This window comes from Callorhinus ursinus, unplaced genomic scaffold, assembly GCF_003265705.2.
Source record: "Callorhinus ursinus isolate GAN/ISIS: 27379988/994484 unplaced genomic scaffold, GSC_fseal_2.0 scaffold22, whole genome shotgun sequence".
Lineage (NCBI taxonomy): Eukaryota > Metazoa > Chordata > Mammalia > Carnivora > Otariidae > Callorhinus > Callorhinus ursinus.
In genome coordinates this window covers 26,688,086-26,705,666 of record NW_027397084.1, presented here as the reverse complement: position 1 = coordinate 26,705,666, position 17,581 = coordinate 26,688,086, and the positions used below count along the sequence as shown (strand labels likewise).

General features: G+C 42.3%; 1 protein-coding gene and 1 pseudogene across 4 annotated transcripts in view; one reads left to right on the top strand and one right to left on the bottom strand.

Moving 5' to 3' along the window:
• Positions 1-2,145: 2,145 nt before the first annotated feature.
• LOC112838012 (ubiquitin-conjugating enzyme E2 C pseudogene) lies at positions 2,146-2,728 on the bottom strand (annotated as a pseudogene).
• A 4,316-nt stretch (positions 2,729-7,044) lies between these two features.
• SLC17A5 (solute carrier family 17 member 5) overlaps positions 7,045-17,581 on the top strand; it is a 52,539-nt gene continuing 42,002 nt past the window's right edge. For 3 of the 4 annotated variants that reach the window (XM_025890640.2, XM_025890642.2, XM_025890641.2), the window contains exons 1-3: positions 7,045-7,222; positions 14,840-15,036; positions 16,946-17,179. In XM_025890640.2, the coding sequence (XP_025746425.1) occupies positions 7,129-7,222; positions 14,840-15,036; positions 16,946-17,179 (525 nt within the window). In that variant the 5' untranslated portion in view covers positions 7,045-7,128. The remainder of the gene's footprint in view (positions 7,223-14,839; positions 15,037-16,945; positions 17,180-17,581) is intronic. The other variant, XM_073905226.1, reaches the window with a different exon arrangement.

Here is a 17,581-nt window from a genome sequence, read left to right as displayed (position 1 = left end):
GCCCGAAAAGTTTTTTTTTTTTAAGATTTTATTTATTTGGTTTTTTTTAAAGATTTATTTATTTATTTATTCATGAGAGACAGAGGGGGGGGAGAGAGAGAGAGAGAGAGAAGCAGAGGGAGAAGCAGGCTCCCAAGGAGCAGGGAGCCCGATGCGGGACTCGATCCCAGGACCTCGGGATCATGACCTGAGCCGAAGGCAGACGCTCAACCATCTGAGCCACCCAGGTGCCCTAAGATTTTATTTATTTGTTTAATTGACAGAGAGAGAGAGACAGCAAGAGAGGGAACACAAGCAAGGTGACTGGGAGAGGGAGAAGCAGGCTTCCTGTGGAGCAGGGAGCCTGATGTGGGGCTCAATCCCAGGACCCTGGGATCATGACCTGAGCAACCCAGGCGCCCCTGTAGGGGCTCAGTCTGTTAAGCGCCTGCCTTCAGCTCAGGTCATGATCCCAGGGTCCTGGGATTGAGCCCCGCATCGGGTTCCCTGCTCTGCCGGGAGCCTGCTTCCCCGTCTCCCACTCCCCCTGCTTGTGTTCCCTCTCTTGCTGTCTCTCTCTCCGTCAAATAAATAAATAAAATCTTTAAAAAAAAAAAAGTTTTAAGATGCAAAGTTAACATACAAGGTATAGAAAATTAGGGAAATTATGGAGATACAATATCCTAGGATTTGAATACCTGAAAAGGGAATACACTGGAATTGTAATAGTGGCTTTCACTGATCTTAAATAAATCATTTCATTCGATTGCCATCCGCTAGTTCCCCTCTTTAAAAGTGGTTATAATAACACCCACGTCCTTGTGGATATGTTCCAAGAATTACCCAATTATTAGGTTATAAAGCACTGAGGAAATTTTAACTCTGCTGTGCAAACAATTGAGTGCATGCTAGCATATAAACATGACAGAAAAAGCTACGCATTTACCTATCTTGTTCTGTTTAGGTCTTGATCACTATCCGAGGACTTCTGACAGTACAGCTGCTTAAAGTTAACAGGATATGGGAAAGTATGTCCAGACTACCCATTTTTTTAAATTCCTTCCTAAAAATATTATTGCTCTTCCCCTGGAATATATTAATCATATACCACTTGCTCTCTAGAAAATATAAATAAAACCTATGTCCTCTAACTTCCATAACTGTTAGAGAAATATTTATACTTGTCTTGGACGATAATTAAGAAATGTTTCCTTCAAGGTACATTTTACTTATAAACTCCTTGAGGCAGAAAACATGTTTATACATCTTGTATACCCCCTTAGCAACCAGGACATAATATGAGGCTCCATAAATATTTTTTTCATAAATATTTCTTAGGCTGTTCTCTCTGCTAAGGGCTGGGAATGGAAAGTAAGTAAGTCAATGTTCCTGTTCTCAAGGAATGACACACGCTAGTAAACTTAGATAACTCTAGTACAATTTGCTTTAATAAAAAAATGGAAAAGGGAGAGATTGTCAAGGAATCTTTAAAGAAAAGATGACATTTTATTCTAAGGACAAATAAGAACTCATTATACACAGAAGAAACAAACAGGTAGAGGGAACAACACAAGGAAAACATTGTATGTATAAGGTTCTGTGAGTAGTCTGATATGTAAAGCACAGAGCAGATGGCGAGAAGTGCTGGAAAATGAGACTGGAAACGGGCCAGTTTGTAAAGGTCTCGTGTTCCATACCAAAGAATTTGGATTTTATCCTACAGACAAATGGTCTCCAAAGTGGGGTGTACTCGCCCAAGAGCATATGCAAAATTATTCCAGGAAAAAGCATAACATCTCTATTTACCTTTTCTCATCCTTTTACATTTTGAGTGTTTGATGAGTGTAGTGTGTGTGTTTGTGTGTGATTTGTAAAAAAAATACAGGGGCTCCTGAGTGGCTCAGTCGGTTAAGCATCTGACTTTGGCTCAGGTCATCATCTCAGTGTCCTGGGATCAAGCGCTGTGTCAGGCTCCCTGCTCAGCGGGAAGTCGGCTTTTTCCTCTCTTTCTGCTCCCCCCAGCTCATGCTCTCTCTCTCTCTCTCTCTCTCAAATAAATAAAATCTTAAAAAAAAAAAAGAAAATGAAAAATACACATGTTGGGTGCATATTCACAATTATTAAAAAAAAAAAACCAATGTATTTATTTAATATATTCATCACAAGGGCTCAACCAGAGACTTAATTTAAAAAACAGAAACAAAACAAAAATGACACCACAGCTTAAGATACAGAGTCCTAGACAGAAATGAAGAGAAAGACTATCTAAGGAGAAAATAAAAAGACAACACAAAGAGAGAGGCTGGATAGTCAGGGATCTTGGCTGGAGACCTGCTTTGAGTAGGTTTCTTGCAGATACTTCTTAAAGGCTGTGGGGTTTTTCCAGAGCTCGGCAGCATGCGTGTTCAAAGGACTATCAATGTTTGGTTCTCCTAGCAGGCTCTGGATGGACAGCAGGATGGTCCTGACATCATACAGGGCAGACCACTTGTCCTTCAGGATGTCCAGGCAGATGTTTCCCTGGGTGTCCACGTTGGGGTGGTAGCAGGGTGTGAGGAACTTCACCGTGGGCGCGTTATAAGGGTAGCCACTGGGGAACTCCAGGGAGAGCTTATACCTCAGGTCTTCATAAACTGTGCCTGCTGCCCCATGGATGGTCCCCACCCATTTGAAAAGCTTGTCGGATTCAGGGAAGGCAGAGATGCCTTTGTCACCAGACATCATGAGGGTCATCAGCTCCTGCAGTAGCCTCTTGCCTACGGGGCCCCGGGCGGCGCTCCCGCTGGGCTCGGCTCCTTTGCAGGCAGCGGCGACGCTGGCGGCAGCTGGGTCGCGCGGTTCTGGGAGGCCATCCCGGGCGGTGCCCATAGTCACAATTTTTATTGATGGAGTACACAATCAAAAAATGTGAAAGAGGGGTGCCTGGGTGGCTCAGTCGTTAAGCGTCTGCCTTCGGCTCAGGTCATGATCCCAGGGTCCTGGGATCGAGCCCCGCATCGAGCCCCGCATCGGGCTCCCCGCTCCACGGGAAGCCTGCTTCTCCCTTTCCCACTCCCCCTGCTTGTGTTCCTGCTCTCGCTGTCTCTCTCTCTATCAAATAAATAAATAAAATCTTAAAAAAAAATGTGAAAGACCTAGGCAATAAGCTGCCATTGAAGAGGTTTTTTTTTAAAGGTAATAGTATCAGATCTATATTTTAGAGAGATAACATTGAGGTATATACAGATGATACAGGGAAAAGGAGAAATTTTTTTCAGCTTTATTGAGATATTGACATCTAACATATATAAGTTTATTTATTTTTTTAAAAATTTTTATTTATTTATTTGACAGAGAGACAGCAAGAGCAGGAACACAAGCAGGGGGAGTGGGAGAGGGAGAAGCAGGCCTCCCGCTGAGCAGGAAGCCGGATGTGGGACTCAATCCCAGGACTCTGGGATCATGACCTGAGCCGAAGGCAGACGCTTAACGACTGAGCCACCCAGGCGCCCTAACATATATAAGTTTAAAGTGTTTAATTTTGATGATTTGATACATGTATATAGTACAGTTAGTTAACAGTTCTACCCTCTCACATAATTACCTTTGTGTATGTGTGTAGTGATAACATTTAAGATCTACTCTTAACTTTTAATTATATAACACAGTATTGGGTTTTTAAAATATTTTTTAAAGATTTTATTTATTGGAGCTCCTGGGTGGCTCAGTCGTTGAGCGTCTGCCTTTGGCTCAGGTCATGATCCCAGGGTCCTGGGATCGAGCCCCACATCAGGCTCCCTGCTCAGCGGGAAGCCTGCTTCTCCCTCTCTCGCTCCCCCTGCTTGTGTTCCCTCTCTGGCTGTCCCTCTCTGTCAAATAAATAAATAAAATCTTAAAAGAAAAAATCCTCTTTAGGGGGTGCCTGGATGGTGCAGTTGGTTGAGCATCTGACTCTGCATGTGACTCTTGATTTCAGCTCCAGTGGTGATCTTAGGGTCCTTGGATTGGGCCCTGCACTGGGCCGTGGAGCCTGCCTGGGATTCTCTCTCTCCCTTTCCCTCTGGCCCTTCCCACTGCGCTCATGGACTCTCACGCATTCTCTCTCAAATAAATAAATAAATAAATCTATCTTTTTTTTTTTTTAATCCTCTTTTGAGGCGCCTGGGTGGCTCAGTCATTAAGCATCTGCCTTTGGCTCAGGTCATGATCCCAGGGATCTGGGATCCAGTCCCACGTCAGGCTCCCTGCTCACCTGCTTCTCCATCTCCCACACCCCCTTGCTTGTGTACCTCTCTCGCTGTGTCTCTCTCTGTCAAATAAATAAATAAAATCTTTAAAAAATATAATAAAAATTAAAATTAAAAAAATAAAAAGATCCTCTTTGGAATATTATAAAACAAAACAAAAGTACTTCCTCTGGGTTTAGAATCAATGACAATGCAGTAGCAAGAAATATATCCAGCACCATCTTGGTTTCTTAACATCATACATTCTGGAGAAATGGCAGGAGCAGAGGCTATACAGGATGAGCCTAGAATATCTTATTATACCAGAAAGTAAGGTAGAGCTCAAAAAAACACAACAATGGAGGCATGTAAAAAGGGACACAGGAACCAACTGAAAGATTTTCCAATCACCAAGCTGGAACAATTCGAACAACAAAATAACATAGTGTTGGATTATAACCCAAAGTACAAAATAATAACCATGGGCCCATAATAATATAACCAAATATTTGAATGAATAAGTAAATAAGGGAGAATAGACAAATCACCCATACAAAGGAATTCTGCCCCTCAAAGACTTGGGAGAGTAACTCCCCTACCCCTTAAGTGTAAGCTGCACTACTGACTTCCTTCCAAAGAGAAAAGTATGGAAAGGGAGGGGAGAAAAAGGAGTAACTTTATAGGGGGAAAATCTGACAGAGATTATCTCAGGTATGTGATGAAGCTTAACATCACTAGTGATATCATTAATGATAAGTTATATCGACAGCACATTCCCTTCATATTATATGATGAGCATGGCGTTTTACCTCTGCGGTCTTCCTCCCAAAAAAACCATAACCCCAGTTCATTTATAAGAAAAACATTAAATCCAAATTGAGAGACTTTCTACAAAACCTACCAGTACTCTACAAAAGTGCCAAGGTCAACAAAAACCAGGAAAGTCTGAGAAACTGTCAGTCTACAGGAGCCTAAGGAGACACAATGACTAAATGTAATGTTGTCATCCTGGATGGGATCCTAGGACAGAAAAAGAATATTAGGTAAGAACAAAGGAATCTAAACTATGAACTTCAGTTAATAATAACCTATCAATACTAGCTAATCAGTTGTGACCAATGTATCATACTACTGTAAGATCTTAACAGGTCAAATCAGGTAAAGGGTAGGGAGCACTCACTGTACTATCTCTGCAACTTTCCTATAAACCTAAAACTCTTAAAATCAAACGTGTATTAAAAGAAAAAAAGGACCTCTTCCGGTTTGAAATCTTTCATATTTGTTAGAATCTTTATTCCCTGGTCCAAGTCTTCTATAAAGTTGCTATTCATAATGTGGTCACTTGTGAGTTTCTTAGCAATACAGAATCTCAGGCCCATCCCAGATGTATTAGTCAGTGTTCTCCAGAGAAACAGAACCAACAGAAAGAGAGAGAAAGACTGTGTGTGTGTGTGTGTGTGTGTGTGTGTGTGTGTGTGTGTAAACACACATCCAATTATGATGGCTGGGAAGTCAAATCTGCAGTGTGAGCTAGCAGCCGGAAGACCCAGGAGAGCACGTGGTTGCAAATCAAGCCTAAAGGCCGTCTGCTGGACAAACTCCCCCTTGGTTGCGGAGGGGATCTTTTGTTCTATTCAGGACTTAGATTGAATAAACTCAACCCACATTATGGAAGAGTTCTGTTAACCTCTCCAAAAACACCCTCTGGGTTGTCAACGCCAGACCCGATAAATCAGAATCTGCATTTTAAAAAGATCTGCTGGGTGATTTCACGCATATTCAAGTTTAAGTGATATTGCAGAAGACTCCTAAAGGGCCAGAATCCCTCCTTAAAGAGTTTAAAATATACATGGTAATTTCACTAACTCAGAAACAAGGCTTGATTTGTTGTTGTTTTAACTTGATAACTCTCCTAGCATTTATTGATCCGTAAGTGAGGGACGCCTTCAGAAATCTCCACTCTCCGTGCTGGGTGAGGGTAACCCTCCCATTTGCTCCCACGTGGACCTCACCAAGCTTCTGACCTGTTTTTTTTTAAATTACTGTCCTGTGTGTCTTCCCGGCTACAATGAGCTCCCCAAGGGCATCTACCTCATCTTATTTTTCCTATCTCCAGGTCTCTATTACGATTAACAGCCAAACTGAAGCCCACATCTGTCTCATTCCCACTGCCCCATCCCCCAACCCTCCCAAGAGAGACTGTACATTTTCCTCTTTCTCAGGCAGCATATGCCAGAAGTTACTATTCGAACTAGACCTGGGGAGACATTACACAATTACTCTATAGGTCGAAGCATATGAAATCGGCAATATTGGCTTTTTCGACCCACAGAATCAGCGATTTCCTAGGACTGAACAATATGTTTCCATTTACTGTTTTTCCTTCGCAAAAACTACTTTAGGAACAATATGCTGTCATGGGTAGACAGTACCGGGATTGCTAATATTCATGACAATTTACTATCGATAAATTAACGTCAAATACACACCATCCACTTCCCCACTTCGATCCCAGCCCTCCCCTTAATTACGCGCGATTCAAGTCCTCACAGCCGCCTCCAGGGTCCCACTTATCCCGGAGGGGCAGCCCCTACGCTTTACAAGGGAGCACAAGAGGGGAGAGCGTTGTTCCTCGGAACGACGACGATCTGGCATGCCCAGAACCCAAGGGACGAGGTAACTCAACTCCCACCGCGTCCCACCAGGCCACAAGGCCCCGAACTGTGCCTTTCCCCGCTCAAACCCTCCACAGTTGCCCGAACCTAAGATGGCGGCGGGGGCGGAGTCGGTGCGGCCGCCTCTAGGCGGGACCGCGTTGACAGAACGCAGCCGAGGGGCGGTGCCAGCGCCGCCACCCCGCCCCGCCAGCGCGGCCCGGGCCTTCGGCTGTCCGGCCCCCGCTCTCGTTTCTGCCGGTATCGCACTCCTGCTTCTCGGAGGCGTCATGAGGTCCCCGATTCGGGGCCTGGCCTCGAGCGATGGCGAGGAGGGCTCAGCTAGGACGCCCCTCCTGCAGAGCACCCCGCGGGTGGAAGCCGGTGAGCTGCGGAGCTGTCCCAGGGCGAGGGGGGCCAGGATACCCGCGCCCTTGGCCGATGGGACCAGAGCTGTTTAGGCGTGAGGGGTCTTGAGGAAGGGAAGCGAAGGCGCGAGGGAACTCGAGGAGGGGGAGTCCGTTCAGGGCCCAGCTTAGCCCCCGCCTGCCCCGGTGCCCAAAAGCCGCTCTGGGGTCTGGCGGGGACCGTGAGGCCGGGCCGGGCTGGAGGCTCGGGTGGGGCCTCGGCAGGTGCAGCTCCGCGGGGTCTGGGCGGCAGCAGCTGGGCGCCGCCGGCTCTGGGCTCCTGGCAATTCTCGATAATATCGAGCGGGGGACCCCATGGAAGAATGTATTGTAGGAGAACCTGTGAATCAATGGGCAAAGGGCCGGGCGGAAGACCCGGAGTAAGAGCAAACTGGGAGAAAAACCTGCAGATCGGTGGGCAAAGGGTTGGACGGAGCTGCTAGCTCTTTCTCCCTGTCACCGCCAGGTTTCCTCAACTGCCGCCCGCTGGCATGTAATCTGGTAGCGCCTTGGGCGAGGAGCTGAGACCGAAAAGGAGGACTGAGGTTAACATTTGTGCATATGTGGAGGAAAACTATTGCATACGCCAGCGAATATCTTGATCTTTTTTTTCCGTATGGTAGTCTACGATTACATCGTAGCAGGTCTACGATTTAAGTTAGAAAACAGTTATCTTCAAGATAGAATATCTATAAAGTTCTAAGATAATTTGCCAAAGATCTTGCAACAAATAGAAAAGGAAGTACTTCACAACGTATCTTCCCTGAATTTGGAGAAATTAAAATATATTGCTATTTAATGCTTTTATAAATGTAACTTCTTTAAAAGTAATTAAAACTAAAGAACAAATCCATTTGTACGCATTCTATAGTTTCAAAGATGTGTGCATGAGAAACAGAGTTGAATTAGAAATTTGACTTCTCCTGACCAAGAACAGGATCATCCTGTGGTATCTTTTTTGTTTTTAACATTACCAGATGGTGGCAGTAGATGTGGCAACGTAAGAGCTCCATCCGGCAGCTGGGAGCTTATTTTAGAAGACGCTCGGTGTAAATACTGTACAGTGCCGTTAGACCTGGAAGTTGGACTTAGTTCCATAAAGTGAGCTTTTTCTGTGGCATACACTGTTAGATTTCTAAAATCTTCTTCTGTAAAATAATCTAGTGTGGAAATACAGAAACAAATGCCATCAAGATATTCCCTAGAGACTACTATATTCTTTTGCAGTTGAGAAAATATATATAGCTGTACCTTATCTATGCCTAAGTGTATAGTTTTGATTTTTCAGGAGAGAAAGGCCGACAAAATGTCAGTGGTAACATTTTACAGTAGTAAAAAGACCTTAGAAACTAACCACCCTCTGGTGGTGCATCATTTTATACATAGACAACCAAGGGCCACAGAGGTTACATTCCCAAAGGTTGCAGCATGTAGCCACATTTGTGTTATATTTGAGAAATTCCTATTTGAAAAATGCTTAATCGTTTTTAGTTGCTCCATTACAAATTTGAGAGTTCCCCATTCCATGGTGAATACGAGCACATGGTTTTATGTTTCTTTACTAAGAGCTAAACTTAAGATATGTTTCTTTAGTGTTAAGAATTAATGCCTCTCAGGTTGATGTAATATGATGGAATTTTCAGTAACCCAACTATGGTTGCCCCTCAAGTATTTGCTTTTACTCAGCCTGCTCGATTTCAGAAATGTACACCAAAATGATGGGGGAAGGCTGGCTCAACACTGATAAACAATAGGGAGTCTATAGATTTTTCTGCCTAATTTAGGTAGGAGGAAGGGGGGGAACTAAGCAAAGAAGAGCAAAGCTTCCCTCCCACACGTAAAAATTCTTCATTCCTCACACTTTACACCAGTTGAAGGTTTGCTTTTGAATGAATGACATGTGTCTTGCATTTGATTAAGTGGATTTTCAAAATACTGTTGCACCAAAAATGTACTCCTTTGTGTTAGGAAAAAAATCAATTGTGGGGCTTCTAAGACATTTCTTTGTGTTTAAAGACAGAGCATAGATTTGAAGCCAGAGTCCCTAACTGCCAAACTCAGCTCTACTAACTAGCTGTGTAAGCTTTAGCAATTACCTAAGCTCTCTATACTTTCCTTATCAATAAATCAGGGAAAATAATATACCTAACTTACAGGGTTATTGTGAGGTTTAAATGAGCTAATAGGAAGTGCTTAGAAGAGTTTGGCACATAGTAAATGTTAGTTACTATTACTATTATTATTATCATTATTATCAATGAAAACCATTTAGATTTTGCATTCCTCAGAGAAGCTGGGCACAGCAAAATGAGGTCCCCATTCTTCATGGTCACACTGTATCAGAACTTGTGATTTCTAGCTTGTAATATAGGTCATTCTGTGCTTTGTTTTCATTGATGGGGTGTTTTATTTGGGGTTTTGCCTCTACTACTCTGTTGGGGAGGTTACATTCAGATTCAGTTACACAAGCACTGAGTTTCTTTTTTTTTTTTTAAGATTTTATTTATTTATTTGAGAGAGAGAATGAGAGAGAGAGAGTACATGAGAGGGGGGAAGGTCAGAGGGAGAAGCAGACTCCCCGCTGAGCAGGGAGCCCGATCCGGGACTTGATCCTGGGACTCCAGGATCATGACCTGAGCGGAAGGCAGTCGCTTAACCAACTGAGCCACCCAGGCACCCCAGCACTGAGTTTCACGAATACACTTCTTGTGTGAATATAGTCTTAAATATAAGATTCAGAGTGCTGGTAGAGAGCAACCACATTACAGAACGAAGGCAAATGGCCTTGGGTCATTGGATCATTAGGTCATGTGATAACCTAATAGTAACTGAATCCATTTTAAGAGAATTTGGTGTTTTCACATAAACGGGTATTAATTTGGGAGCTAAGAATACATAAGGATCTATCAGGAATTAATTATCCATAAGACAGAGTAAGACTAGTTGAATATTACCCTTTCTTTTAAAAAGATTTTTATTTTATTTATTTATTTGAGAGAGAGCGTGCACAAGAGGGGGTAGGGTCAGAGGGAGAAACAGACTCCCTGCTGAGCAGGGAGCCCAATGCGGGACTTGATCCTGGGCCGAAGGCAGTCGCTTAACCAACTGAGCCACCCAGGTGCCCTGAATATTATCCTTTTTAAACACAAAACATATTGTATTCATGTTAGATAAGAAATCTTTTTTCTTTTTTGCAAGATTTGTTTTTTTTTAAGTAATCTTTACACCCAACGTGGGGCTTGAATTCACAACACCCGAGATCAAGAGCCACATGCTATACCAGCTAAGCCAGCCAGGTGCCCCAATAGGAAGTCTTTTTTAATGCAATTCCTGGGCCAAGGGGGCTCACTGTGTCCAATGCCCACCCTCCTCTAGGAAAAATCATCATCTGTGTGGGTCAGTGCTCTTAACCGTGGATTTTCCACCTCAGTCTCAGCCCCTCACTACTCAGTACTCCTTTCTCCTCCCCACTGCCAAACCCTTCCACAATGAATAAATGCCCTGCATTCTAGGGCTTTCACCAGTCTTCCCTCCACCCACATCCTTGCTTCAACAGAAACCTGGCCTTCTGGGCATATCATTCTCACTCCTCACTGCTGCCTCGAGGGGTGATTATTTTCTCTTGCCCTGTGCTAATTGATGAGCGTGACTCTTCCTTATTCCACATGGATGATGCTTCCAGACAATTACCCCTCCACTCTCAATGCCTGGTGACTTCCTACTCATTGATGAAGACTCGGTATAAATGTTCTTTCTCCGAGAGGCTTTCCCTGACCCCCACCCCACACATACACACACACAAGCAGTGTAATGTGACTCCTTTGCCCCTTGTTACATGCATATATTGTAGTACTTTATCTTATTGGTATAAATTTATCCAGGGTGAACAGGAAAGGAATTCACTTTTGCTGAGTGCTTATCATAACTGCCCTAGAGTTTCATTTAATCTACACACAACCCAGTGAGGTGGTTATTGTTTGCCTCATTTTAGAGCCAAGAAACCTGAGAATGAAAACTATTTTTTTAAGATTTTATTTATTTGTTTATTTGAAAGAGAAAGAGAGGATGCAAGTAGGGGGAAGAGCAAAGGAAGAGGGAGAAACAGGCTTCCCGCTGAGCAGGGAGCCCGATGCGGGGCTCGATCCCAGGACCTTGAGATCATGACCTGAGCCGAAACCAAGAGTCAGATGATGTACGCTCAACCCACTGAGCCACCCAGGTGCCCTGAGAATGAAAACTATTAAGTAACTTCCTCCAAAGACACACGGCCGGTGAGATTCAGGACTGAGGTTCATTCCCAGGTCTGTTTCTCTCTAAATTAACCTGTGTTCTTTCAACTACACCCACTCCACATTCCTAAATTTAAACCATATTTTAGAAGCTGATGTTTGTTTTGATGGGTGCTCTGTTCGTTATGCAAGCATGATTTTGCTTTGAATTTGATTTCAGTGTGACAGATGCTTGATGGATGTTCCCTCTTTTCATAATGCAAGCATTCTTTTGTTGGACCAATTTCAAACATTATCCAGATTCACTGGCACACTTTGTCTTAACACCATCCTTTTTTGAAATAAAATTTTTCTGACTGATTCTTAAGCAACAGCCACTTTTATAAAGTAGCGACCATATATTTTTAATATCTCTTATGACCTCATAGCCATATACTTTGTGACATCTGTGTTGGCTTTTTGTTTTCTGATTATTGACTGTGCCCCAAAAAGTTAAAATTGCCTGATCCATAACTTCTAGATCAGTTTTTCAAGTAATATCAAGCTGCCTGCCCCACATACAGTCCAATGAAGCATCTAATGGGGAGAAGCTGATTACAGTAAAATAAGGTAACTGCAAATAGGATAGAAAGAAGTAATAACATTACAGGTCAGAATGGCATAAAATAAAGTTGTCTAGACTAGTAAATCAAATTACTAGTAACTTCATCCCTCCTTTCCCTTACTCCCACATCTAATAGGTAGGCAAGGCCTGTCAGTTCTGTTTTTAAATTTATCTCAAATCTGCCCATTTCTGGGGTGCCTGGGTGGCTCAGTCAGCTAAGCATCTGACACTTGATTTCAGCTCAGGTCATGATCTCATGGGTCCTGGTTTGAGCCCCGGGCCTCCTCCTCGCTCAGCAGGGAGTCTGCTTGAGGATTTCTCTTTCTCCCTCTGCTCCTCCCCCCACTTGCATGTGCGTGCACGCGCTCTCTGTCTGTCTCTCTCTCAAGTAAATAAATAAATCTTAAAAAAAGGATCTGCCCAGGGGCGCCTGGGTGGCTCAGATGGTTAAGCGTCTGCCTGCGGCTCAGGTCATGAGCCCAGGGTTCTGGGATCAAGCCCCACATCTGGCTCCTAGCTCGGCAGGGAGCCTGCTTCTCCCTCTCCCTCTGCCTCTCCCCTGCTCATGCTGTCTCTCTCTGTGTATCTGTCTCAAATGAATAAATAAAATCTTTAATAAAAAAAAGGATCTGCCCATTTCCCGGGAAAACAGTAGTCCCAAAAATGATCTTTCTGAGTCTACATCTTCACTACCATTCACACTCCTCCCCCTTTGTAATCTCCACACGGCAACCAGAGAAGCTCTTGAAACCATAAATTACCTACTGTCATTCCTCTGTTGAAATAGATAATGAACTCTGTCAATAGTATCTGGGCAAAGCACACAGTACATGTATCTGGAGTTTTCTTGTTCCAAGTTACTCCAAGTAACACACTTTGAGCTTTGGTTTCCAAATTTGGCAAGATTATGAGTCCACCATCCAGACTTCTGTGTATTACTGTCCCACACAGAGTGATGATAAAGAAAACACGCTTCACACTATCCAAAAGTCTCTTAACTAGACAGCAGCCCATATGGTTGGAGCAGAAAGCAAATGTATCTAGATTCAGTTAACAGAGACAGCACAAATGGAGCCTTAGAAATACAGTTCTCACAGGTCAAGATCTCACTATGGCAGTGGTGCCATAATTTTAATAGCTGTACTCCTCTGAAAGGAGTCGAGAATGCCAAATGAAAAGTTCTCTGGTAAATTATGTAAATCCTGCACAAAGGAAAAATTGCAGTTGTTAAGTGTGTGAGGGCTTCTTGAAAAGTGAGGTGGATCATAATACATTAATATATCCCTAGGTAGAGCTGTGCCATATTCATTAATGCTTCAGTCTGAATCAGTACTAAGACCTTTGTACTCTGAAAAACGTACTGTTGCTTGAGGTTGGGTCAATGAAAGCACCAGAATTCCTGAGCAGGGGAAACACACACACATATAGAGTGTTAGTAGGTCATTACCAAATAAAAGCATACATTTATTCATGCATATGTATTTAACTTTAGATTGTCATTACCAAGTAAAATAGACATTCATATCTTTCAACAGCTATTTATCAAACACTCAGTGTTTGCCAAATTTACAGGTGTAAAACCTTGGATTAGCCACTCTGTCACTAAGGGACCAATCAACCTTAACTTCCTAAATTCCTGTCCCCTCTCCGATTCTGCAACTCAGCAAAAGAAGAAAAAGACCAAATAATGCGCATACGCCTGTAATTAAAGTAAAAAATAGATCAAAATGCCTCCTCTCACATGATCTTTCTTTCATTGGTTCCTCCAACCAATTCCGCCTTCCCTTTTTTTTTTTTTAATCCCTGTGTTACATTCACTTGCTTACTTTTTAAAATGTGGGCCCTTTAAGCATGTTCAACTGAGCAACTGTCACAGATGCTGCAACTGTCATAGATTTCTGCAAGTTTGCTTCTGGATTCTTAAATACATTTAGTTTAGGAGGGCCTTAAGTATTAATCATGGCTTCTGATTCAAACCCAGCCTCTGAGGATACTTTTCAAGGTAAGAAATTTATCAAGAGGGGTTTCATATGCTAGCCTTGGCAGGAAACTTTTTGTGCTGTGCTACAATTACAATGAGATGGCTACTAATCCATAGTCCACAGTTTCAGTGCTTTGTTGTAGTCAGTACTCTAGTACTGATTGGCCATGTTTTAGATAGTTTTTCAGAAATAATGTGCCATTAAACTATTTAACTATTTTTCTTGAATCTTTGTCAACTGACAGGGATTAGGGATTCAGTTTTGACTCTGTAATGGAGATTTTTCTTTTTTTAGAGAGAGAACAAGAACGCATCTGCACACAAGGCAGGGGGAGGGGAGAGGGAGGGGCAGAGGGAGAGGAAGAGAGAATCTCAAGCGGGCTCTGCGCCCAGTGCAGAGTCAACGTGGGGCTCAGTCTCACAATCCTGAGATCGTGACCTGAGCCAAAATCAAGAGTCAGATGCTTAACCAACTGAACCACCCAAGCACCCCTGTAATGAAGATTTTTCTGAGGAAAGTCGATAAAGCTATTGCCTTCATGTTTTAAGAAACTGTCTTACAGTTCAGGCTCTCACGTGTTAAATGTTTATCAAAACTACAGCTACCGAAGACAAATTCTCTTCAATAAATGTTTTTAGATATGCTTAATCTGAAAATATTCTCAGAAAACTATTAATGATTCATTAATTTGTGTACTTCTAAAAAGTAACCTTTTTAGTAATTTAGACAATATCATCTAAGTCATCCTACTGAAACCTGTTTCCCAATATCTGTTTCAGCTCCAGCATGCTGCTCTGCTCGCTACAACTTAGCAGTTCTGGCTTTTTTTGGTTTCTTCGTTCTCTATGCATTACGTGTGAATCTGAGTGTTGCATTAGTGGATATGGTAGATTCAAATACAACTTTAGCAGATAACAGAACTTCTAAAGAGTGTGCAGAGCATTCTGCTCCCATAAAAGTTCTTCACAATCAAACGGTAAGTGCTACTTTTTAAACAATCTTTTTTTTTAAAGATTTTATTTATTTATTTGAGAGATAGAGAGCACGAGAAGGAGGAGGGTCAGCGGGAGAAGCAGACTCCCTGCCGAGCAGGGAGCCCGATGTGGGACTCGATCCCGGGACTCCAGGATCATGACCTGAGCCGAAGGCAGTCGCTTAACCAACTGAGCCACCCAAGCACCCGTAATCCTTAAATACATCCAAGTAAAAATATTGGAAGGTCTTTCTTCATCCTACAGAAACCACAAACACTTTATGCATGGAAGCTCTGAATCTTTTTCTTTTGTGCTTTTTTCAGGAACTGGTTGAACAATTAGGTAACTACAGCTACTGCTTCTCGGTGTAATACACTTTGATCTGTTTGAAAGGTAGTTTCTCAGTTTCCTCTATAAACATACCAACCATCCTTGAAGATAATTTGGAAAAACCTGTTTAGCATACCAGGAAATTTGATTGTTTTTGATGTTGCTGAATAGTTTTTATGTGACTGTTCTGCAATAGCTATTTTACTTAAAAGGTTATGGTTGCAAGAGAGCTTAGATCATCTGCAGGCTGAAGAAGCAGGTCAATTTCTTAGGACATTATTTTCCAAAGTTTATACATGCCTAACATAAGCTGCTTACTTTGCCTGCTTCATGTTATAGTGGAATTGATAAGTATGTGTTCATCATTTGTTCATAATTGAGTTTTACATACATTAAATATTTTGTTTTGCTTATGACGTGGGGAGATAGAGAAGGAGAAAAGGCTGGTGTCCTTTTTATGAGTATATCTTCATCCATTTTCAGCACTCACAAAGGAGCCAGATCACACTTGGGTTAGTCTCCTCTGCCATTTATACACAAGAGCATCCAAGCTCAGAAGAGGGTTTCTGCCCACACAACCAAACATACAAAATAATGATGTACCAAAAAATTTTTTATTTGACTTTAATAACACTGCTGAATGCATATTTGAGTACACATCACCCACTTTCCCTACTTCAACCTGTGACTTATAACTGCTGGACAGTTCATGAAGTCCAAGAATTCTACAGATAAGCCACAAATTGGTACTTCAAATAAGGATATTTAGAGGGGTGCTTTGTATCTTTCCTTTTGGCAAATGCTTTTGTTGATCTAGCTAGTTATCTTCATCTGCCTTATATCAGCAGTAAAAAGAAATCCTGAGATGGTTCTTGACACATTGGCTCAGTGATACAACTATGTGAATCAAAGATGTCAGATATTCAGATGAGTCACTAAATCTTCATTATGACCTTACTATGTACTGCTACTAATTAAAAGACATCTCCTATTCACATGGAGTCTATGGCTTGGTTTAAATTCTTGCTCTTTTGTCTTGTTTTATATGCTTGTGCAAGTACTTGTTCTGAATCAGGGAGATATTAATGATCTATATTTGTGCATACTAATAACCAACATTAAGTGAACACTTAAGCGTGTGTCAGGCCTTTTTCATTTAATCTTCCCAGACTGCAAATCCAGTAAGTAATAGAGCTAGGCTTGAACCCAGCCATGGCTCCAAAGCCTAGTTGAGCCACTACAATATTCTGTTGGGTAGAATTTCTGGATTAAGTCTGTGCCTCTTTTTTGAGCTTTCTTGGTTATGATCATTACAAAACCTCTATAACTCATCCTATAGTCTAGTTTCATAAAATAACAGGTCTTCTTGGAATTTATGGCTTTCAGTTATTTTCCATTCACTTCTAGAAATTGCATGCCTATGCTGTGCTGACTCACCTAGCTGGTAGAAAGTTTGCAAGTTCTTCCGTCTAAAACAGTGGTTCAAAATTACTTTTATATGTCCTAACCTGCCAATTAGACAAAGGAGCTATTTAGTCAAGGTCTTAAAATGTGTTTTTTTATTCCTCCTACTCTTTATAGGGTAAAAGGTACCAGTGGGATGCGGAAACTCAAGGTTGGATTCTCGGTTCCTTTTTTTATGGCTACATCATCACCCAGATTCCTGGAGGATATATTGCCAGCAAAGTGGGGGGGAAACTGCTGCTAGGATTTGGGATCCTTGGCACTGCTATCTTCACCCTGTTCACTCCCATTGCTGCAGATTTTGGAGTTGGAGCCCTCATTGTACTCAGGGCACTAGAAGGACTGGGAGAGGTAATTTTTTTCTCTTTTATTTTTCCTCTTACCCTGTATCGCTTTCTTGTCTTCTTAAAGATATCATTCTTTGGTATGAATATAAACCAAAAATTGACATTGGAAGATAATAGGGATTTATTTTTTAATTAGAAAGATAATTGGGGTGCCTGGGTGGCTCAGTCAGTTAAGCATCTGCCTTCAGCTCAGGTCATGATCTCAGGGTCCTGGGATCGAGCCCCGCATCAGGCTCCCTGCTCAGCGGGAAGCCTGCTTCTCCCTCTCCCATTCCGCCTGCTTGTGTTCCCTCTCTTGCTGTCTCTCTCTGTCAAATAAATAAAATCTTTAAAAAAAAAAGAAAGAAAGAAAGAAAGAAAGAAAGAGAGAAAGAGAGAAAGAGAGAAAGAGAGAAAGAGAGAAAGA